The sequence below is a fragment of the Orycteropus afer genome, unplaced genomic scaffold, assembly GCF_000298275.1.
Source record: "Orycteropus afer afer isolate SDZICR_OR568_19922 unplaced genomic scaffold, OryAfe1.0 scaffold00337, whole genome shotgun sequence".
Lineage (NCBI taxonomy): Eukaryota > Metazoa > Chordata > Mammalia > Tubulidentata > Orycteropodidae > Orycteropus > Orycteropus afer.
This window is the reverse complement of record NW_006921924.1, coordinates 177,000-200,153: the sequence shown is the minus strand read 5'-3', so window position 1 is coordinate 200,153 and position 23,154 is coordinate 177,000. Positions and strand designations below refer to the sequence as shown.

At 43.3% G+C, this 23,154-nt stretch overlaps 1 protein-coding gene across 1 annotated transcript in view; it reads left to right on the top strand.

Moving 5' to 3' along the window:
* TENM1 (teneurin transmembrane protein 1) overlaps positions 1-23,154 on the top strand; it is a 720,277-nt gene that overhangs the window by 673,346 nt on the left and 23,777 nt on the right. The window contains exons 24-27 of the mRNA XM_007952439.2: positions 2,192-2,558; positions 4,312-4,822; positions 18,589-18,761; positions 19,836-20,071. Coding sequence (XP_007950630.1) covers positions 2,192-2,558; positions 4,312-4,822; positions 18,589-18,761; positions 19,836-20,071 — 1,287 coding nt within the window. The remainder of the gene's footprint in view (positions 1-2,191; positions 2,559-4,311; positions 4,823-18,588; positions 18,762-19,835; positions 20,072-23,154) is intronic.

Genomic DNA, 23,154 nt, shown 5'->3' with positions numbered 1-23,154 from the left:
CCAGGAGCAGTCAGCGGCCTCCACAGCAGCAGGCGCTTACTCTCCCTTTCAGTGGCAGGGCGCTGACATGCAAAGGCCTCAGACAGACATGCTGGGGACACATCACAGCAAACTGTTCCTGGAGCTGTTAAGGCTGGTGTTTAATGTTTATCCAATGGCCTCAGTCCGAAAGGCTCTTTACAACATGCATAACACAAGCTCAGCTTTATACTCCATTAGCACTCAAATTCCTCCCTGCCCAGAGGCAGATGGTACTGACCAAAAAAGCCAGCTTATATGCAGGTGGGGGGCACAGAGGCAGGAAGACAGAACGACATTGCTGGGCGTCTGGGAGAGACATGCAGAGACGGGGAGTAGGGAGAGGGGGCAAAGAGGCCTGAGTGGTGCAGGAAGGGAGGTCAAAGACAACCTTTAACTTCTTACAACAGCACCAGTTGCCTCCCTTGAGAGGTAGGATTAGAGGGAGGGCCTAATCTCAGCCTGGCTTTATCTCTATTTCATTACTGACTGCGGGTAAGGCCTCTTCCAGCTGGGGAAATAGTGGGCCTCAGAATGCAATGACAGCCCATATCTTGTTTTCAGACTTTCAGATTCCATGAGAAAAACAAAGCCTTTCTTGAGCTTTCAATCAAAGCAAAAAGAAGAGTAAACATTACTGTTACTATTTTGGCCAGGAACGGGACAGATGTTTCTGCCTTTGTGGAGCCTAAGGGAAGAGAAATAAAGTACAGAACAAGTGAGGAGTGTGATGGAACACAGTTCTCTGAGACGTGCGCAGTAATCAATAGTAGCTATGGAGATGTCAGGGTCGGTAGGCATTGGGGCCAACCCCTCTGTCCAGAAAGAACTAGACTGGAGCCATGTGTGATTGGCCTGTGTATCCCCAATGCCCAGCACAGTACTTGGTGCAAGGCACACCAGACACACACACTCTCACACACAGCCCAGTCCTTTTATCCCCACTGCTATCATCCTCGTTCAAGCCACCATCATTATTCACCTGGTGCCTCCTGACTGCCTATCTGCCTCCCATCTCCCATCTTCCTCCAGTACAATCTCAATAGCTGCCAGTTTGATCCTTCTAGAACCCATATCTACTTAAAGCCCCTCATAGTTTCTCATAGCCATCAGAATAAAGCTGGACATGTGCACCCCTTTATTGCCTGAATTGTTTGCAGTAACCTGGATGGGCCATGACTTCTCTAACCTCTGGGCCTTTACCTCCACTGTTCCCTCTACCTGGGTTTCCCATCAACTCCACTCCCCTCTCATCTCCACCTCTATTTCTCTCTTACTGATCATTCCAGACCCTGTTTAGATACCACCTTCTCTGGGAATACCTTGACTTCCAGTCTGGGTGAGGTGCTCTCATAACCTATACTGCCCCTTCCTCATAACATGGAGATTAATTGCCTGATGACTAGAAGTTACTTGAGAGCAAAGGTTGCATCTTAGACATCTTTTAAATGCCCAAAACCCAGAGAAGATGTTCAGCAAATGTTAAATGAAAGAAACCAAAATCCTTTGCTGAGGAAAGGGGATATGGAGTGAACCAGGTCAAGCTAGGTGAGCAGGGCATTACTACCTAGGATTTCAACTCAACAGCTGCTGAACTTTACCTGAGTATTCTGCAAGATGGATGCTAGGTCTATGCTAATGGCAGATTCTGTCCTGAAGGTTGCTGGGAGGGTAAAATTCTTATGGCTTTCTCTATAGACTTTGGGAGAGATTAATTTGTGTATCATAGAGAACCCAGAAACCATACAGTAGTGGTCCTCAAACTCTGGCATGCATTAGAATCACTTGGAAAGGTGTTAAAACACTGATGGTCTCTGGTCCCTACCCCCAAAGTTTCTGATTAAATAGGTTTGGGGTGGGCCTGAGTATTTGCATTTTTAACAAGTTTCCAAGTGATTCTGTTGTTGCTGGTCTGGAGACCACACTCCAAAACCATTGCTCTAGATGTTTCTGAAATTATTGAAAAAGACATATGTTGACAATGGCATAGATCTGTTTATCAGAATATTTGATTAACCATCCCTCCACCTTGTCAAACATCACAAACTTGGACAAAATGCATGAGTGAGGGGATAACCAATAAGCCGATTTTTCTTTCCAGATAAAACTGTCCCTGGAAAGATATGGTAACCTAATGGTGTGTGTTTCATTTTTTTTTTTTTTAATTTTGCAGGTGCGATTAGAGTGGCCAACAGACCTTGCAGTCAATCCCATGGACAATTCATTGTATGTCTTGGATAATAACATTGTGCTGCAAATTTCTGAGAACAGGCGCGTGCGGATCATTGCAGGGCGCCCCATTCACTGCCAGGTGCCAGGCATCGATCATTTCTTGGTCAGCAAGGTGGCAATTCACTCCACTCTTGAGTCGGCAAGGGCTATCAGTGTCTCCCACAGCGGGCTGCTCTTCATAGCTGAAACAGACGAGAGGAAAGTAAACCGCATTCAGCAAGTCACCACCAATGGGGAGATCTCCATCATCGCTGGTGCCCCCACTGACTGTGACTGCAAAATTGATCCCAACTGTGACTGTTTTTCAGGTATGACCTTTTTAGCAATTCGCCAGCTCCCCCTCTCTGTTTTCAAAAGAAAAACACAACAGAAAAGTCAAAAGAAAGACCAAAGTGTTTCTTGTGAACACTGGTATGAGCCAGTAGAGAAAGCAATGGATTGGGAGCCAGACAGCCTAGTATCTGATTGTAGTGCTGCAAGTGACTCACTGAGTGACCCCAGCTAAGCCCCCAACCCCTTCATGCCTCACTTACTGTATTCCTCAAATAGAAATAGCACTTGTCTCAGTTTTATCACTTTGCTGTTTTCAAGGCTCAGCAATATAATTAAAAATTTAATACTCTAAAAAGTTAGGAAACCCAAGGAGGGGTTGCTATGAGTCGGGTCCGACTCAATGGCACATAACGACAACAACAACAAATAGTTAGGACCAATATATAAATGGAGGATCATGAAACTGTTTGTACTTTGGATGAAGAAGGAGCTCTGTTGGCACTGTGGTTAAAGTATTGGTCTGCTAGCCAAAAGGTCAGTGGTTCGAACCCACCAGCCACTCCACAGGAGAAAGATGTGGCAGACTGCTTCTGTAAAGATTTACAGCCTTGGAAACTCTACAGGGCAGGAAACCTATGTCCTATAGGTTCACTTTGAGCCAAAATCGACTCGGTGGCAATAGGTTCTGGATGATGTGGTACTGGGAGAAACTCCACATTTACTCATTAGCTAAGGAAAAAATTAAGTCCCGTAAGTAGCTAGTTTCCAGACTAACAGGGTGTGCTATTGAAGACTCCAGGGGACTAGGAGCAGACGGCTTTGTTCGGGGGACAGATGGACAAAATGAAATTCCCTATGTAGGGTTCCCAGGACATTGGTATGCCACTTACATTGGTTAAAATAATCCAAAACTTTCCTGAAAACCAATAGTGCCCTTTACTTCTGATTGAAATAGAAAAAAAAAAAAAAGAAGAAGAAGAAGAAGAAAGAAAAAAAGACCTTTTTCTACAGAACACAGAGTGGGTCTTCCAGATCGCAAACAGTGCTCTAAATGTCAACAGATAAATTCATTGTTGAGATGTGGAAATTCCAGCATGCTCCATGCAGCCCTGTTAAACTGCTCATCCAAGCCCAAATGGTCCTCTTAGCCTTTGCCTTTCCTTGGGCCAAAGGACTCAGGAGTGAGCAAGTTAGTCAATATGACTTTTTAATCAATATTTCCAGTGTTTTCCTGGACAATTAGTTTTATCTTGTGTTAATTTATATCTTTCTTTCAAGGCAAATCTAATGTTTACTCCAGTTATCAAATTTGATGTTCTGAATCATTGCTGCACTTACAGACTTAGTGTACTTTGACAATGTGACACTGGGCATTAACGGAAGAAAGGGCCTGTGTGCACAGCGGAACTGGAAAGTCCTGAGACTGATCCTATAAGCAATGACAGTCATCCATCTCATAGATATTAGCCAACTTTTATGTGGCTGCAATTATTTGCTATTCTTGTATTTTGCAATACAAAAGATTCTGAATAGCAGGATTGAGGATTTCACAAAATTAGTGTAACTGAGATAATTACATCCTACTGTTCATCTTCAGTAGTACTGACTCAAGAATTATAATCTTTTGAATAATGGGTTTCAAATTTGTCAAGGAGGGCATGTGGAGAATGTTGGTTCACTTATTATTCCCTTTAAAATGATTCTCAGTGTTCAGTGTTTTCTGTATATGGTATTTTCATTTAAATGCTTGTGATGCCAATTATTCAAATTAGGATCTTTCTCCCACAGGTGACGGCAGCTATGCCAAAGATGCAAAGATGAAAGCCCCTTCCTCCTTAGCAGTGTCACCTGATGGTACCCTCTATGTGGCCGATCTGGGGAATGTCCGGATTCGTACCATCAGCAGGAACCAAGCCCACTTGAATGATGTGAACCTCTATGAGATTGCCTCACCTGCTGACCAGGAACTCTACCAGTTCACTGTCAATGGAACCCACCTGCACACCCTGAACTTGGTAACCAGGGACTATGTGTATAACTTCACCTACAATGCTGAAGGTGACTTGGGTGCAATTACGAGCAGCAATGGCAATTCGGTGCACATTCGCCGGGATGCAGGTGGGATGCCCCTCTGGCTTGTGGTGCCTGGCGGGCAGGTGTACTGGTTGACCATAAGCAGCAATGGAGTCCTGAAAAGAGTATCAGCCCAAGGCTACAATCTGGCCTTAATGACCTATCCAGGAAACACGGGGCTTCTGGCCACCAAAAGTAACGAAAATGGATGGACAACTGTTTATGAGTAAGTTTCTAAATCTCAGCATAGGCTTTATTAGATTTTTATTTGAAACTGTGTTACATTGGAAAAGTGGCTCAGTAATTGCTGGGTGTTGCATGCTATTTCCTCGTACAAAAAACAAAAACCAAACTCACTACCATTGAGTGAGTTGGTTCTGACTCATAATAATCCCTCCTTGGGTTTCTGAGGCGATATCTCTACGGAAGTAGATTGCCCAGGCTTCCTTCCGAGGAGTGGCTGGTGTTTGAACCGCCAGCCTTCTGGTTAGTAGTCAAATGCCTTAGGCACTACACCACCAGAGCTCCCATTTCCTCCTAATAACCACGATAAAACTATGAAAAGTCAAGTAGAAAATTTTCCCCAACTCCTAGGGTCCAGACCCATTTCTGCAGAGCAGTTTTGCAAAGCATAATAATAAAAACATTGACTGAATGAAGAATCAAGTGTAGCACTGCAGGAGATAGGAATGAGGTAGAAGTCAATGTACTCAAGAAATTTACAGCATAGCTTGGAAGACAAGGTAAAATTCCATTTGAATAATAAAAGTGGAGAATAGTTCAAAGGCAGCAGAGACACAGTATAATTTAACAAGTATTTATTGAGCCCCATGGTGTTTAATGAATGAATAAATGAATGTGTGCCCAGCCCAGCGCAGCTCAGTATAAGTTGCTGTGGATGGTGAGAGAGAAGTTAGAACATAAGAAAGGAACCCTGGAAAGCAAGTTTACAATTATGTGGGACAAATGCTGGCTAGGAGAGGCTCCACTCCATTGGCTCCTTCTGTGAAATGTGGAGCCCAGTGCTCCTACACAGATGTGATCTACCCTGGTTTTCCTGCACAGGGCAAAGCATCCGGCACATTCTAGCATTTACAGACTGGATCTGTGGTAGCTTTGTTAAACTGAGGATTAACCCAAGGAGAGGCTTTACATGGTGTGTCTGGCAGCAAACTACTAGGAGGTATCATGAATGAAAACACAGACCTTTGTCCTTGCCTTTTAAAGCATGGTCAACCTTGTTTTCAAGTCAACCTTCCGAGGTTGCCCAGTCTTCCTTCCAAGGAGTGGCTGGTGTTTGAACCACCAGTCTTCTGGTTAACAGTCAAATGCCTGTTTAAAAGGCTAGTCTACTGCTGGTGCTCTGGAAGCATTTTCCCCCACAAAGGGAATTACTGAATTTTTTACCAATTCACCAAAAGAGGAAAATCCATGGAATCTGTACACAGAGTCTAGAATGTCTTCAAAGTTGAGGAATGGAAGAAGTGAAGATGTTAAGTGTGAGGGGTTCCTTCTAAGTCTGACTGTTCTGTGAGGATACAGCAAATCTGAAGAGAATATATCCAGTCCCACAAAAGCCTCCTGAGGAAAGGACAGAACAATTGGCTGTCAAATTTTGGATCATTTCCCAAAGAAATGCTATTTATACAAAAGATCTGGATGGCTATTTTAGTTTCACTTAGAAAAAAAGGTATTCAGTACTTTCTGTGGCAAGCCTTCCTCTATTTTTTGAAAAATTTCTCTTATGTCTTAATAAGAATTATAAGAGCTACTGTTCACTAAAGATTTACTATGTGCCAGGCACTGAGCTAAGTGATGTACATGATTTGATTTCATCCCATAGCAACAGCAGAGGTTAGGTTCTCCTGTTGCTAATTGCTGTGCAGTTGGTTCGGACTCATGGTGCAGAGAAGTGCTCCACGGCGCTCTCAAGGCTGTGACTTTTCAGAAGCAGGCCACCAGGTGTGTCTTCCAAGGCATTTCTGAGTGGTTTTGTACTACTGTCCTTTCGGGTAGTAGTCTAGTGCTTAACTGTTTGCAACACCCAGGGACTCCTAGGTGCTCCTAGTTGTCCTTTTTTTTTTTTGATGAAGAAACTGAGGCATAGAACGATTAACTTGTCCTGATTCAGACAACTAGGAAAGGGTAGAGCCTAGATGCAAACCCAAACAGTCTGACTCCAGAGCCCAAGTTTTCATATATACTACCTGTTGGAATCTACTTCCATAGTGATACCACCTTGGAAACCCAAGGAGGGGTCGCTATGAGTCAGATCCGACTCAACAGCAGTGAGTTAGAGAGTTTTACCCTTTGGAAAGATAAAATTTCTAATGAGAATATCTTTTAAAAAAATCATGTCAGAGCACACTGCAGCTGAAATGAGGCAAACAACGAGATATTTTGAAAGCTAAGATTTGAATTTGGCCAAGCAATAAGAAATGGCTAAAGTATTAACTAGTTTTCAAAATAACCAGTTCAACCATCTATTCATCTATTCAACAAATAGTTACTGAGCATCTGCTATGTGTCAGGCACTGTTACAGGTGCTAGGGATATGCCATACAAAAAAATCCCCACCTTTATGAAGCTTACATTCTTTTTGGAGGCAGACAAGCAAAATGTATAGAGTTGCAGATGGTGATAAGTTTGGTGGAGAAAAGTGAAACTTGAGAAGGGGGACTAAGAGTATGGAGGAGAAGGAGTCGTTATTTCAAGTTGAGTGGTCAGGTAACATTTGAACAAAGACCTGCAGGAGGTGAGGGAGTGAACCACTTGGCTATCCAGGGGAGAATATTCCAGGTAGAGGAAATAGTAAGCACAACGGCCTTGCAGCAAGAACAAGGCCCAGCATGTTTCAGAAATAGTATGGTGGCCATTGTGACTAGAGTGGAGACAGTAAGAGTATAGGTCAGTAGTGAGGAAATGAAATCAATAAAGTGACAAGAGCTACTTCACGTAGGATCTTCTTTTAGACCACTGTAAAGGCTTTTTTTTTTTTTTTTTGAGTGAAAGATGGAGCCGCTGGAGAGTTTTCATGAAAGAGTGACATGATCTGACTTGTACTTTCAAAAAATAGGTCTCACTGTTATATTGAAAACAGACTTAGAATGGAAGCAGGGAATTTGTAATTTAGTGGTGGGAGTGGCTATTGCAATAATCCAAGCAAAAGATGGTGAGTTGGACCAGGGAGTGGGTGGTGATCAAATTCTGAATACATTTTAACAATAGAGCTGTCAGGACTTACTGACAGATTGAATCTGGGGTGTGGGAGAAACAAGGGTCAGAAATGATTCAAGAGTTTTTGACCTGATCATCCGGATGATAGACTTTCCAATTTATTATGATGAGGAAAGACTGGGCTAGGAGTACATCATACTGGAAGGTTGTGGATGGGAGATGAGGAGTTCAGTTTTGCATATGAACAGTTTAGTGAGAGAGCTGAGTGAAAATATCAAGTAGGCAATTGTATGTATGAGTCTGGATCGAGGATTGAGGCTGAAGAAAGGAAATTTGGATCCACCAGTGTTTAGATTGTATTAGAAACCACGAGAATAGATGCTATCGCCATGGAAGTGAGTGTACATTAGGAAGAAAAGAGGTCTGAGGGCTGACCCTGGCACACTCCAACATTTACAGTTTAGGATATGAAGATGAATCAGCAAAAGAGCCTGAAAAGGAAAGGCCAGTGACATGGGAGGAAACCAGGAGAATGTGATAGCCTAGAAGCCAAGAAAAATAGATGATTTGAGGAGGAAAGAGTGATCATCTATGTCAAAAACTCCCGAGAGTCAAGTAAGATAAGAATTGAGCACTGGATTTAGCACTGCGGAGATCATTGTTAACCTTAAGAGCAGGTGCTGTGGCACAGCAGGTTGAAGAGAGAATGGATACATGAATGTTCATAGCAGCATTATTCACAATAGCCAAAAGGTACAAACTACTCAAGAGTCCATCAACAGATGACTGGATAAAAATGTGGTCCATCCATACAATTAAATATCAAAAGGAATGAAGTACTGATATCTTCCCCTATAGGAATGAGCCTTGGAAACATGATGCTAAGTGAAAGAAGCCAGACATGAAAGGTCACGTATTATATGATTCCACTTATCTGAAAGGTCCAGAATAACCAAATCCATAGAGACAGAAAACAGACTAATGTTTACTAGGGTATGGAGGGAAGGGAAAATGGAAAGTGACTGTTAATGAGTATGGGATTTCCTTTTGAGGTATGGAAAATATTCTAGGTAGTGGTAATGGTTGCACAATATTGCGAATGTACTAAAAGCCGCTGAATTATACACTTTAAAAGGGTGAATTTTACATTACGTGAATCAAGAGAAGGATGTCATGCTTGGTAAGGTGGAGGGTCAACGAAAGAGGGGAAGGCCCTCATGGATTGACACAGTGGCTGTGGCGATGGGCTCAAGTACAGCAAGGATCATGGAGCTGGTGCAGGACTGGGTGGTATTTCGTTCTACTGTTCATAGGGTCTCTATGAGTCAGACATGACTCGATGGCACCTAACAACAAACACAACAATAATAAAAAAGCAGTGCCTAGTAGAGGATATGTTGGAGATATTGAATAAAGAATTCTTTTGAGTAGCTTTGCTGTAAAGAGGAGCAGAGAGATTAGAGCTGGAGGGGAAATTGAGTAAACAGAACGGTTTTTTGTTTTGTTTTGTTTTTTAAGATGAGCAAAATAGCAGTGTGTTTGTATGCTGATGAAAATGACCCAGTACAGAGGGAAAAATTCATGATTGCAGGATAGAGAAGAGAATTTTGTTGTCAAATCAGTTTCCACTGGCAGCATGTTGATATAGACACTGTGTGGAAAGCAAGATTATCAGCAAGTGGAACCCAGGCCTGTTACCAGGACCTGGTCAGCAGTGAGTGCAAAGGTATCAATTAACATCATTGCATTTGAATAACAAACTAAGAGATGAAAAACACAGGCATCCACGCAAAAGTAATCATGAAATTTTGTGGCCATAGAGATCATTTTACAAAGGAGAAAACTGAGGCCCAGAATATGGACATAACCTGTCCATTCACATAGTTAGTTGGCTGGGTGTACACTCAGTTTTTGAAATTCTATTACAGTGCTATTTCCCCTACTACCCACAGTCATCCAGAAAGAGGGGGAAGGTTTGGGATTGCAACAAGAATGGTATGACCACATGACGTCTTGAAAGCTAGAAGATTTCCCCTCTAGTAGCAGGAAAATGGAGGTATGGTAGCATCATGAAATAGAAAGGGAATTTGAATAGCCATCTGTTCCTACTCCCACCTTCTTAACTCCAGCCAAGATCATGCTGAAACCCTCTCAGCCAGATAGCCAGCATCTCTCTCTTTCTCTCTCTCTCTCTCTCTCTGTCTGTCTCTCTCTCTCTCCTTTTTTTGTGATTTGGGTGGACGTTTACATAACAAATCGGTTTTCCATCCAACAATTCATACACATTTTGATTCTTAACATTGATTGCAATCCCCACAATGAAAAACCCTCTTCCCACTTCCTCCCTGTGTTTCCCATTTCCATTCATCCTTCCTTCCTATCCCTTCCTGCCTTCTTGGTGTTATCCCTAGGAAAATGCAGCCCTTTTGATCTTGTGTGGTTTGGTTGTTCTAAGGGGTGGATACCTCAATTGTTCACCTTAGACCTGTTTATTGTTTGGCTAAATGTTGACCTGCGGGGTAAGTTCTGTTCCAGGCCTGAAGGGTATCTAATGGTCATAGTCTCAGGGGTTCCACCGGTCTTAATCTGTCAGTAAGTCTGGCCTTTTTGATAATTTTGAGTTTTGTTCCATATTTTTCTCCCACTCTCTCTAGGACCTGCTATTGTGATCCCTTTCAGAGTGGTCAGCAGTGGTGGCCAGGCACCATCTAGTTCTGGTCTCAGGGTTGCAGACGCTGGGGTTCATGTGTTTCATTAGCCCTTTGGATTAAATGTTTCCTACATCTTTGATTTCCTTCACTCTTCTTTGCTGCATATGGGAAGAGAACCATAGTTGCTCCAGATGTGGAGAGAACCTAAGATGGCCACTCAAAATCTTTTAAGGTCCTAGTCACTATTCACCAAAGTAAGATGTAGAACATTGTGTTTGTGGGCTATGTGCCCTGAGACTATGATCCTGAGCCCTTAGGCCAGTGACTCGTTCCCTCAAAGTGTCTGATTTTGGCTAAGAGTTATTCATAATTCTGCTCCCGGTATGTTCTATCATATTCATGGATATATTTGCAACATATATAAATGCATATGTAGAAATATCTTCTGTCAAACCTATATATATTTGAGGGTATAGACCTGTCTGTTCAGCATGAGTATCTGTTTATCCACTTGTACAGTATCATTATTACTTTTATTGCAGGATTTTGTATGTAATAGTATTTAACTTTGTTGCCTTTAGAGAAGAAGGTTCCTCTTCCTCCTGAAGCAATCCATTTTGGGACTGAACAGCAGTACCTAACTCAACACTGCTCCTGTCCCTTTTCATCTGTACATATAGGAATGAACAACCTCCCAACTTTCATAATGTAACTAATTCTCCCTACTATCTTCTCTTCTCAGTGCAAAATCTGGCTTCTTTCACTTTTCTCCTTCAGTGCGTTGCCCAGTTCTGAACTCTCCTTCAAGGCTTTCCCTGTCCTTCTGAAATTGGGGAACACAGAACATAGAATTGGGACTACATTTCTGGTCAGGGTCAAAGTAGTGTCAAGCACAATGGAAACATGAATTCATGGTTGCCATGCCACTGATATCAATGCAAACCAAAAGCCAAAAAACCTAACCCACTGCCATCAAGTCAATTTTGACTCATAGCGAACCCCATTGGGTTTTCAAGATGGTATCTTTACGGAAGCTGGTGGGTTTGAACTGCCAACCTTCTGGTTAGTAGTCAGATGCCTTAGGCACTGCACCACCAGAGCTCCTAACCTAAACAAAACCAAACGAAACCAAGCCCATTGCCGTCTAGTCTAACTCATATCAACTCTGTGGGACAAAGTAGTACTGCAGCACAGGGTTTCCAAGGCTGTAAATCTTTATGGACACAGACTGCCTTATCTTTCTCCTGTGCAGTGGTTGGTGGGTTTGAACTGCCAACCTTTTGGTTAACAGCCAAGCGCTTAAACCACCGTGCCACCAGAGCCACCACTAATACAAGCCCTCCTAAAAGGAACTAGAGTAATTTTCTGAAGTGTGAGAGAGCAAGTTTTGTTCTGTGGACAAAGGGGACAGATAGTTTGCCAAGGTAGAAATAGAACTGTTTTGAAATGAGAGCGAAGGGGAGAGAAACAGAAACAAGCAAAAGTTGGCAGAATGAGGACTGCTGTGTGAGGCAACTAAGCCAATAAACCATTCAATTTTCGATTATCTGCAGCAATTGAAAGCAGAAATGACACAGATGACCCTGAACGGTGGAAACTCCAAATGGGGTTTAAAAATGTATCTTGTACAGTGATAGTGTGTGGGTTTTGATTGTGTGGCGTGATGTTATTTAAATAGTTCATTGATTTTCATAAATCTGTTTGACTTGGGCCAGGATCAGAATCGCAAACCCCAGTATTAGTACTTGATGCTTGACTGCCCATAAGTGTCCTGAGTATCAGGGGAAAAGCTGACCACAGAGACGTGACTAACAGAGAGGTTATTGTCAAGGCAGGAATACTGGCAGTATGAGGCAGGCATTCTGGCCTGAGGGGCTGGCGGGCATCTAATTATAATGACCCTGCCACAGTTGAGATCTGAAAGAGGAGTCTAGCATCTCACACAGCAAGTAGACCTTTCTGCCACACAAGACCGCAAGAGTAGCCGGGATGGATGCTCTTGCTGGTTTCCCAGGCATCTGTCAATCAATTATGCTAAACCAGAAAGGTCCCAGAAAACAAACCAAACTACGCTGCTGTGGAGCCAATTCCAACTCATGGCAACCCCATGTGTTACAGAGTAGAACTGCTCCGTAGGGTTTTCTTGGCTGGAATCTTTACAGCCAAAGGTTAGTAAACCCAGGAAAACCAAACCCACTGCCCCTGAGTCAATTCTGACTTATAGCGACCCCCATTGGGTTTCTGAGGCAGTAAATCTTTATGGAATTAGATTGTCCCGTCTTCCTTCCACAGAGTGGCTAGTAGGTTTGAACCACCAACCTTCTGGTTAGCAATCAAATGCCTTAGGCACTGAGCTCCCAGAGCTCCTTAGACATCTGTTCCGGCCCAGTTAGTAATCAGTTAGTAGTAGTTTAGGTTAATAGTGGAATGCAAGCTATTTACATAAGTTGTGTCCCTGTGCCAGTTCAGGCTGCGTTCACGGTTCCTCGGGTCCCGTACTCTTTGTGGGAAGCCCTCCTACTCAAAAGAGAGGCTGAGTTGAAGTTATTCCCTAATCCTCAGTCTTCTGCATTCTGTTTCTGGACTTTGTTAGCACATTCTACCCCACCTCATCCCCCAAAAATCACCCACTGACAAGTTGGAAAAGCCTTAATAATAGCTCTGGGCATCTTCTAGGTTGTGTTACACATGCTTAGTTTTATCTAAAGGAACTCTGGTGGTGCAGTGGGTAAAGCATTCAGCTGCTAACCAAAAGATCACCAGGTCAGGGGAGAAAGATGAGGGGCAGAAAGACTAGGCAGTCTGCTCCCAGAAAGATTACAGCCTCAGAAGCCCTATGAGGCAGTTCTACTCTATCCTATAGGGTCACTACGAGTCAGAGTCAGCTCAATGGCAGAGGACTTTTGTTTTGGGGAGTTTTGTCTAGGATGGCTGTTGAGGGATTCCCCCGACTCCCTGACAAGATAAGAAGTGGAGGGATGGGTCAAGGCAGGCAAGCCAGGTCTCTGGGTGAGATACTTGCCTGGATATAGGATGCAATTCCCATGTAAATGATCAGTCTGTCCAAACACATCTAAATATTTCCAAGACTTTCTAGAATCCTGGAATAGGAAGCGAACTAAGGCACCATCTGGTTCAGCCCCTTGCCTCCAGGCAGGCAAATGATTTCAATTAAACCAGAAGAACATGTAATTGTCAACTTTTCCTTCAGGTCTCCAGAGACAGAAACTCAGCATCCCTGCCAAATCACTCTTCCCTATGCGTTCTGCCCTTGACAGGGATCAAGAGTAGGGCAAACAAAATAGTTGTGGGTAATGCCTAGAAGAACTGCAATCAAGGCAAAGAGTGAACCGAAGGAACAGAGGCTGCTGGCAGAAAAAGCTTTCAGAGGCTAATAGGAAAGTTTAGCTGCACAGGACATCTCTGTCAGCGGAGTGAGGCCTCCGAACCCCACCACAGATGGCTCTGTCTGTTCGGTAAAGACATTGGAGCTCATATCCACCCCATCCTTTGCATTTCCATTGGCAGAATCTGATTTCACTCATTCAACAAATCTAGAGAGTGAGAATCTGTATTATCAGGTACTGAGATTATAGAGATGGATGAGACACTGTGCCCTCCCGCTAAGGAGCGTTTCCTATCTAGTGAAGAAGACAAGCCCAATGATAAGCAAACACAACATGTTTAATAAAGGCAAGAGGCTACAATCTACTCTTGCACAAATTGGGGCTCTAGCTCCATTCTCTCCTCTCCCAAGATCCATCGCCACCAAAGTACTGCTTGACTTACAATAGTACGAAAAGCTTTTGATGCCTCTCCATTGTCTACTGACTACATACTTACCTGGTACCATAGTCCTCCCATGATCTGGTCCCAACATGCCTCTCCAGCCTTATCTCCCACTACCCTCCTGGAGGAAACTTATGCTCCAGCTACCCTGTTTCTTGAGCGGGCATCTTTCCACCTGTGTGCTTTTCATCATGCCCTCGCCTCTGTTTGGAAGGCCTTCTTCCCCTCTCCAGTCTCCACCTATCAGAATCCTTCCAGGAGTCAACCACCTCCTCCCTGTCTTCTTCCTTCTCTCCTGCTCAGCCCAGCTGAAAATGACATCTGCCCCCTCTGAGCTTCTACAGCTCCTTGTTTACATAAGTACATGGCAGTATTCTGACTTTGAGCTGTTTGTGTGCATATCTTATCTGCCCTACTAGACTTTGAATTTCGTTCAGCACTATATCCCCAATACCTAGCACAAGACTCTAATATTTATTGAATGAAGGTCAAATGAAGACAGATGGGCATTACAGACTGGGAGCTGAATCATAGAAAGCCAAATGAAGTTATTGGTGAGGAAAAGGGGAATCCAGTATTTCCTAAAGAATGGTCAGGCTCTTGGCATGAGAGGGTAAAGAGGGTCTGACTCCTTCATATTTTCTTTGAAGACCAAGTAATGAATTTTCCTTGTATAATCTTCAATATTTTCTTAAAAGCAAAGGTGGAGGAACTCCTCATTTATGCTCTGCCCAGTTTAACTCCTGGCTTAAATTTTCCTCAAGGGAAAAGATTGGCTATCCCTTATGAGAAAATATCAGACCAAACATAGTTTTAATACTATATAAATATCATTTCCTCAGCAGCCGCTCCTCGGAAGGAAGGTTGAGCAATCTACTTCCATAGTGATACTGCCTCAGAAACCCAAGGAGGGGTCACTATGAGTCAGGTCCGACTCGATGGAGCTAAACTATATGTTCCTAGAGGACAGTAATGAATTCGGAACTTCTTTCGTGAATGTTTCCTTTGCTCCACCAGGATGTGTATGCATGCACATGCACACCTCCACATGCATGAGGGCACATCCAGGTAACATATCATAGTGCTGAGACAAAGGCTATGTGTACTCAGTGCTTCAGTGGGACCCTCACAGTGTAACTAAAGTCAGGCCCCAAGCCAGTTGCTGTTGAGTCAGCTCCGACTCATGCTGATCCTTTGTGTCAGAGTAGAACTTTGCTCCACCGGCTTTTCAATGGCGGATTTTCGGGGAAGCAGATTGCCAGGCCTTTCTTTCAAGGTGCCTCTGGGTGGACACGTACCAGGAACCTTTCAGTTGGCAGCCAAGTGTGTTAACTATTTGCACTACCCAGGGATTCCAAAATCGAGACAAGGAGAGGCAATTTAATGGCAAAACTCCTCATTCCAAACCAGCTTCTGATGACTATGAAGGCACAGTCAGTGCTTAGTCACACAATTCACCAGCCAGAATTTGTGCACCTGGTGAAGTGAGTGCTACACTCCACCTAGGAGTGGAGGGGGTGCCACCATGTTACGGCCTGAGGGCATCAGTTGCAACATATTGGCGTGCACTCACTGTACCAAAGGATGCAGGCACCAAAGGGAAACACACAGCAGAAGAGATTTTGATTAAACTTGTTTCTTTGACATTCAGTCTGGAAACATGCATTCCCCTGTGATGGAGAAAAGAAAAACTCATGCAAGCCCTAGGAAATCAAAGAACCCCTTTATTTCTTATCCACTTTGAGCAATCTTTCCAAAGTTGTGGGGATTATCCACCGACGCATACATCTGTCTCTCTTCCTTTGGAATTGACCCCACTAAAGAGAGGTGGGCCTGCATGTTTTGATCCAGGATCACATGAATGATTGAGCACATGCGAGACAGCACACGGAAGATACCATCAGATGCAATTGCTTTGACTGTGACTGGCAGAGTTGGGGTATGTGAGTGTGTTGGGAGGTGGAGTGCTTGGTTTGTGATACAGTCAAATGTGCACTTTCAAGTAAGGGTGCCAATCCAGTCACAGAAAGGAAACCAGGCAATGCACCTTTCTTGTTACCCAGTGACTCAACAGGACTGTGGAAATGCCATCTTGTCTCCAACATCATTGCCTCCCTCCCCAGAAAAAGGACCAGGCAGCAGTCTCCCAGCTAGATCTATCTGGACATCCTTATTGAGGATAGCTTAGCTTTCCTCTCTGAAGCTACTGCTATCAATTTGGGGAATACAGATGGGGATAGAATATGTAGGAATATGCCAACTTCTTGGAAGTAACTGAAAATGTATAATCTCAGACAAAGAGCACCAATGGGAGGCGGTAGGTTAGGAAACTAGATTTATCCATAGACCATTGCAAAGGTTTGTTGGAATGATTTATCCCTGTACCCCTGGACGTGGATGGTTTGATTGTCATCACCTTTATATGAAGTCTTGGTTTAATACAAGGGACTATGTGACTCAGGAAGAAGGAAACTGTCCCTAGAATGGAAGGCCCATTGGGAACCTGCATCTAGTGCCTTAGGCCAGATGTCCTGGAGAAATGAAGAAGAGTGACTGCTGAGGGTTGAGGAAAACAGAACCAATGAGGCAGGGTTGCTGGTGGTGAAGGAGAAACAGAATGGAACTGCCTCTGTAAGCCAGTCTGGGGGGTCCTAGTCACCTTCCTTCCTAGACAGCTTCCTTCTATCTGCTGTCTAGAAATTCCTCCTGCCAGGGACAAGCAGGTTGGTACCTTGGCAAAATAAAGACTGGTCTTTGTTTACCTCTCCTGGAGGGAGGACCTGGCAGGCAGGGCCATGGTCCTTTCTTACCAGATGGTTTTGCTTCTCGCAGCCACAGAGCCCCAGAGCAGGCTAAGGACACAGATCCTAAGCGGGGAGGAACGGATTTCATCCCAGGAATAGACCATTTAACCCTAGGCATAGACAACACCTTTCGGCCTTTCTTAAATAACGAGTCCCTAGGTGTTCAGTAGCAACACGCCAACTGTTTTGACTGAAACTCATTTAAACAAAAGGTGTAGCCAATTAAGCAACTAGGGCTTGGGGTATCTGTGATATCAAATGACTTGTTTGATTATTTTTATTCACATATATGACTGAACTGATAGCATGTGCACGTGTATACACATGAGTATATGTATCTGTATATACTATAGACGTATATACAGGAGTGAACTTGAGGCAACACACATCTCTTCCATGAAATAAGCTCTAGCCCCTTTTCCCAAGTCCACCCCAAAGCTGGTACAGATTTTAAAATTTGAGAAACTCCGCAGGCTGAGTTCTTTAAAGCCTGGTGGATTAACACTGAATTACTAGGGCCATTTTGCATAATTGTTGGGGGATGGGAGAATAAAGCCAAACTCCACCATTGTGTCCAGCTGTATCCTGCTTACTTCGGGTGGAAAGAATATAATTGTTTAACATTTTAAAAGCAAATAAAAGTGCTTAAATATTTTGTAATTTGCAACTTGCAAAGAAAACAGTAATGGGTTTCCAAGTGCATGTCTTTACTTTTAATGAAGTGTTTATTTTTCATGGTTCTATTGGCAATAAAAGAACAGCTCCACTTCAAAAGCCTTCAGGGAAGCAGTTTCCATTTGGAGGACAGTGAGACTGCCAATGACTCTGATTTTTTTAAAAAAGTAAACTCACTAGGACTATGTTTCCACATATAGGTTATTGCCTATTATCCCAGGTAATTATTTGCTGTCTTTTACTCATATAAGCAAATTACAAAACATTTTGTACTATACTCTGAAAAGATTTAAGAAAAAAATTTAAATGACACTGAGATCAGAGGGCTCCAGAACGTTTTAATGAACATGTTTCCATTATCCTCTGTGCTTGTTCATTTTGTTGGAAGAATGATTCATTCATTTCAAATTTGGCAACTTAAACAGCAGCAAATATAATTTTCCTATCACAATGCAAAGTCAGTTTTATTGGCTTCTCAGGCTTGGGAGGCCCTTTTGCACTTCCTATTCCTTTGGCAACACCACCCTCTGCTGGCTTTTGCCACCCATCGCATCCAATGGGATCGACCCAAATTGCAAACCCCAGCCTCCCTGCAACATTGCGCACAGCACGACATGATTCATAAATCAGTTTTCCACCCTGGTGATTCATTACCAGATATTTTTTTTTCTGTAAAACAGCACAGCTCAAGGAAGTCATCAAGAATTCAGAAGCTGCAAAAACTACCTTCGTTTGATTAATCATCTCTCTGACCTTTTTCTTCTTATTGAACAAGGTTAATAATACTTGTTATCACTCAAAGTTAAACTGTATTAGCTGCCAAGTGATTTTTACTTTGCAAAGGCCTGTTGTCACTGCCAACAGACTTCAAAGTTGGGACTGGTTACATTTCCCAGGTACGACCCTGAGGGACATCTGACCAATGCTACATTTCCCACTGGAGAGGTCAGCAGCTTCCACAGCGACCTGGAGAAGCTGACAAAAGTGGAGCTAGATACCTCCAACCGCGAAAATGTCCTTATGTCAACCAACTTGACAGCAATGAGTACTATATATATTTTAAAACAAGGTAAGACTATTTGCGACTTCACCTGACTATAATTTAACGTCTACCCTGAACCTCTTCACACTGTTGGTAAATAGAATTTACCTCTAGCTGAGAGGATGACTTCTCCTGATTTTCCAGCTGTAGAGGCTGAAATCTAGACAAATTCACACCTTTCACAAGTTCCCATATCAGCTTGGGGCCCAAATCGCTGTGGGAATTATGAGGTTAAGTCTCTGTCTGCCAAGTCTACTGTTCCATCAAGTCATTTCCCAACACGCAGCCATTTGTGAAGCTTTGTTAGGCTCTAAGTTATATTAAAGAAATGGAGTCTGCGCCCCATCTGAGCTAAGCATTCTAGATCAGTGCTGACATGGGTGACTAAAAAGGACAAATGACAATACACACTGAGAAGGCATATAAGTGAAATGAGGGATTAAGAGCTCATTCTAGTCAAAGAAAGGAAAAAAAGGAAGGTAGATAGGTTGGATTTGGAAGGAATGTCTTGGAAGCTAGAGGGGATGTGGCCAACGAGAGGTTACTTTCTCTCTGCCCTAGTCATGGGACTTCTTCTGTTGTTAGCTTGTGGGGCCAGGCACAGAACTGTCCAATGTTCAGATCCACTCTTTAAAAAAAAAAAAAATGAGTGCCAGCCTCTGTCAGTGTTAGATCATTTTGTGGGGTAGAGCAATGGTGATAGTGTCCCCAGGTGGTAAGCTTGCTGAGTTGAATTTCATCCTCTTTTTATTGTAGTTCCCAGCATATCAAACTGAGCGGGCCAATCTAACAAGACAGAGGGAATTTGTGAGGGAATTCTTTGAAAAGGAAAAAAGAGAAAACAAAAACAGCCTGCAGTGTTAGACAGGAGTCTTTTATCCAAGAAAGAAGATCCCCCAGCTGTGAAAATAACAAGATGCTAATGGACAGAGAGGGTGACTCCTGTCAGAGTGGTTGTCAAGCCCAGAAGGCAGCCAGGTCCACAGCGCCCCAGCTGCTGCTCCCTTCCCAAACTTGCCTCCTAAAGCTAAAAATGGTCTTTGCCCTGCTTCCTGTTCTTCCTGCCTCCTCCTCCTCCTCCTTCGTTCTTCTTGCCTACAGAGAATACTCAGAGTACCTATCGGGTGAGTCCAGATGGCTCCGTGCGGGTTACGTTCGCCAGCGGGATGGAGATCAGCCTCAGCTCAGAGCCCCACATCCTGGCCGGAGCGGTCAACCCCACGCTGGGCAAATGCAACATCTCACTGCCAGGAGAACATAATGCAAACCTCATCGAGTGGCGGCAGAGGAAGGAGCAGAACAAAGGCAACATCTCGGCGTTTGAAAGGAGGCTGAGGGTAAGGCTACAAGACATAGAACTTCCACTTTGTTTTTGAAAGCTGCAGGGCTTCCCTGATCTGAAATCCCCTTTCTCCAAAGCTTTTCTAGATGACTGACTAACCTATATGATATACTAATTCAAGAGAGGGTGCTTATGTCTGATAATGGTTCAGTATCCTTAAATGAGCATTTGAATAGGAGCTTTCTTTGTCATTAGCCAGCTAAAGTGCTCTAATAGTAGCAATTTCAGGCACCAAGAAAGTCTGGGTGAAGAAATGTGTTTAGTCAGGAAGCCTGCCAGTGTTCCTCCCAGGACACCTTGGAGATGGTTCTCGGATGCACTAGGTTGATCCAGGTCTGTGCACACATAGAACAATGTGAGATATAAGGCAACATTAGGAGCTCTGGTAGCACAGTGCCTAAGGCATTTGACTTCTAACCAGAAGGCTGGCGGTTCAAACCCAGCAGCCACTCCTCGGAAGGAAGGTTGGGCAATCTACTTCCGTAGTGATACTGCCTCGGAGACCCACAGAGGGGTCACTAAGAGTTGGGTCCGACTCGACAGCACATAACAAAAACAACAAGGCGACATTTGGACAAAGGCAAGATAAAGGGATAAACAGTGATTGGTCTCATTGCCATGAATATAGGGGCTAAGGCGTGAAGGACCTGTATTCAGATTGGGCTAAGCGTACTCAGAGAGAGCTTCCTGGAGGAAATTAAAGATTAAGGAGTCTTCGAATCCTTACCAAGCACAGTTCACCACAGTTAACCAAAGAGCTCTCAGCCAAAGTTATTTTTATGTAGCACACAGAGCCTACAAACATCACAGCACTCTCTACCTGCCCCTTCTTGAACATTAACCAATGTTAGGATGATGTGACTAATTTTCCAAATATAGTAACATTCAATATCGGCCCCAAAGCAACTGCCAGCCATAGGGAAGCAATCACTCACCACTGAGGCCAGGCCTGCTTTGAGAGCCTGTGTCACGCCTGGGACCACAGGAATGCTTGTGTTGTAATCTCTCACGGGAAAAATTCACTAAGAGGGAAAATTCAGAGACCTTAAAACTGGCTAAGCAATGCCAACCAACCAGCTAATGCCAAGGAGACACAGTCAAAACAGTCATACGGACAAAACAACAGTGCTCAGTTTTCAGTCAGTTCTATTGGTGACACATAGACACAGACATCTGTGGGTGTTATGTTATGTTTTTTTATTCCTCCACAGCTACTGGAGTTGTTCACATTCACAAGTCAATATGAACATTTTGTTTCTGTTGACCAGTTTCTAACAGAATATGTACAAGATACGCCACTGAAATGAGTAGTGAACTTAGTCCAAAGAGTCAAACTTCATTGGGCAGCAGTGAGGGTTTGGAGCAGACAAGTTCTTCTAGAAATGAGATCACCTGGGTCCCTAGGTGGAGATGTCAGATAAGCTGACTGAACACCAAGTTTTGTAACTGGCTTGAGAAATTACTTCATTTCCATCTGTCACTTACCCTTTTTTGCAGCACTTTGATAGGCTATGTGCACATGCATTGGCATGTGTGTACATGTGTGTGTGTGCGCATGTGCACACATCCCCTTGGAGCAAAGGAAACATTCATGAAGGAAGTTCATAATCCATTATTGTCCTTGAGGAATATAGAGTTTAGATGGGGAAATGATGTTTAGATATTGTTAAAACTATATTTGATCTGATATTTTCCCATAAGGGATAGACTGTCCTTTCCCTTGGGGTAAATTTAAGCCAGAGCTAAACTGAGCAGAAAATAAATGTTAGAATTATCTGTATATGGTTTATCAACCTCATGGATTCACCACAGAAAAATACTTATCAAAAACATTGGTCTTTGAGTGCTACTCCTAGCTTAGAGCCTTAATAAAACATGATGAACCAAATCATATGCTATGACTTTGGGATTTTCCATGTTTTAGGATTATCCACCCTGTTCCCTCCTCCTGTGTATACACAGATAATAAATAGAGATTACAACTCGTAATTTATACTCGATATCACAAATTGTCTTTAACGTTGAAAAGCTCATGGACAGAAAACATTTGGAGGTCCTTTAATGATAAGGAAAAGAGTGAAGTGTTATTTAGTTAATACTATTTATAATTTGACCAGGATCACATCCTGTGTTGAGCAGATCGTGGAATGGCTTGTAAGAGCAAAAATTCAAGACCTTCTCCTTTATGTGACTTTTATGGTACATCCTGAGGTCCTTGAACTGGAAAGTGGACCCCTTTATTGATGAGGTGGTGTTACTGTGCGTGTCCCCAGAAATCTAACTGTACCAATCCTTTACAAATGTATAGCGCTTTAGAGAAGGAACCCTGGGGCACAATGGGTAAGTGTTAGGCTGCTAACTGAAAGGTTGCAGTTTGATCCTACCAGCTGCTCCACAGGAGAAAACACCTGACAATCTGCTGCTGTAAAGATTACAGCCTGGGAAACCGGATGGGGTACTTCTACTCTGTCATATAGAGTCACTATGAATCGGAATCGACTCCATGGCACATAACAACAGCAACAGTGCTTTAAAGTTAACCAAATACTTTCATAGCCAGGATTTTATTTGATTACCACAACCATCAAGTATCATTATTCCCAATATATAGATAAGGAAACTAAGGCCCAGAGAGGTTAAGGGATTTGCCCAAAGTTAAACAGCTATTAAGGAGCAGAGCCAAGGCTAAAATGCAGGTCTTCGCCTAGCATAGCACTCTCTGCACTACATCATGCTGTGCTGCCTTGTTCCTTAAAATAATTAATCAATAAATCATTGCCCTACTCAGTGGAGCCACCTTGGCAGGACCTGACTCCTCATGTCAATGCTGACAAAAGGAGACAAATAATCAATTCTAATGTACTGGCAAGTGTGGGTGGTTCAGGACAATGGGCTGGCCTCCAGGCAGGGAAAGATTAGAGGAGTCAAGGGCAGGAAAGAGACTGTTTGACGGGTTAATGCTTACCTGCTCTGCACATCCATTTGTTTGTTGTTGTTATGTGCCGTCGAGTCGGACCCGACTCATAGCGACCCCTCCTTGGGTTTCCGAGGCAGTATCACTATGGAAGTAGATTGCCC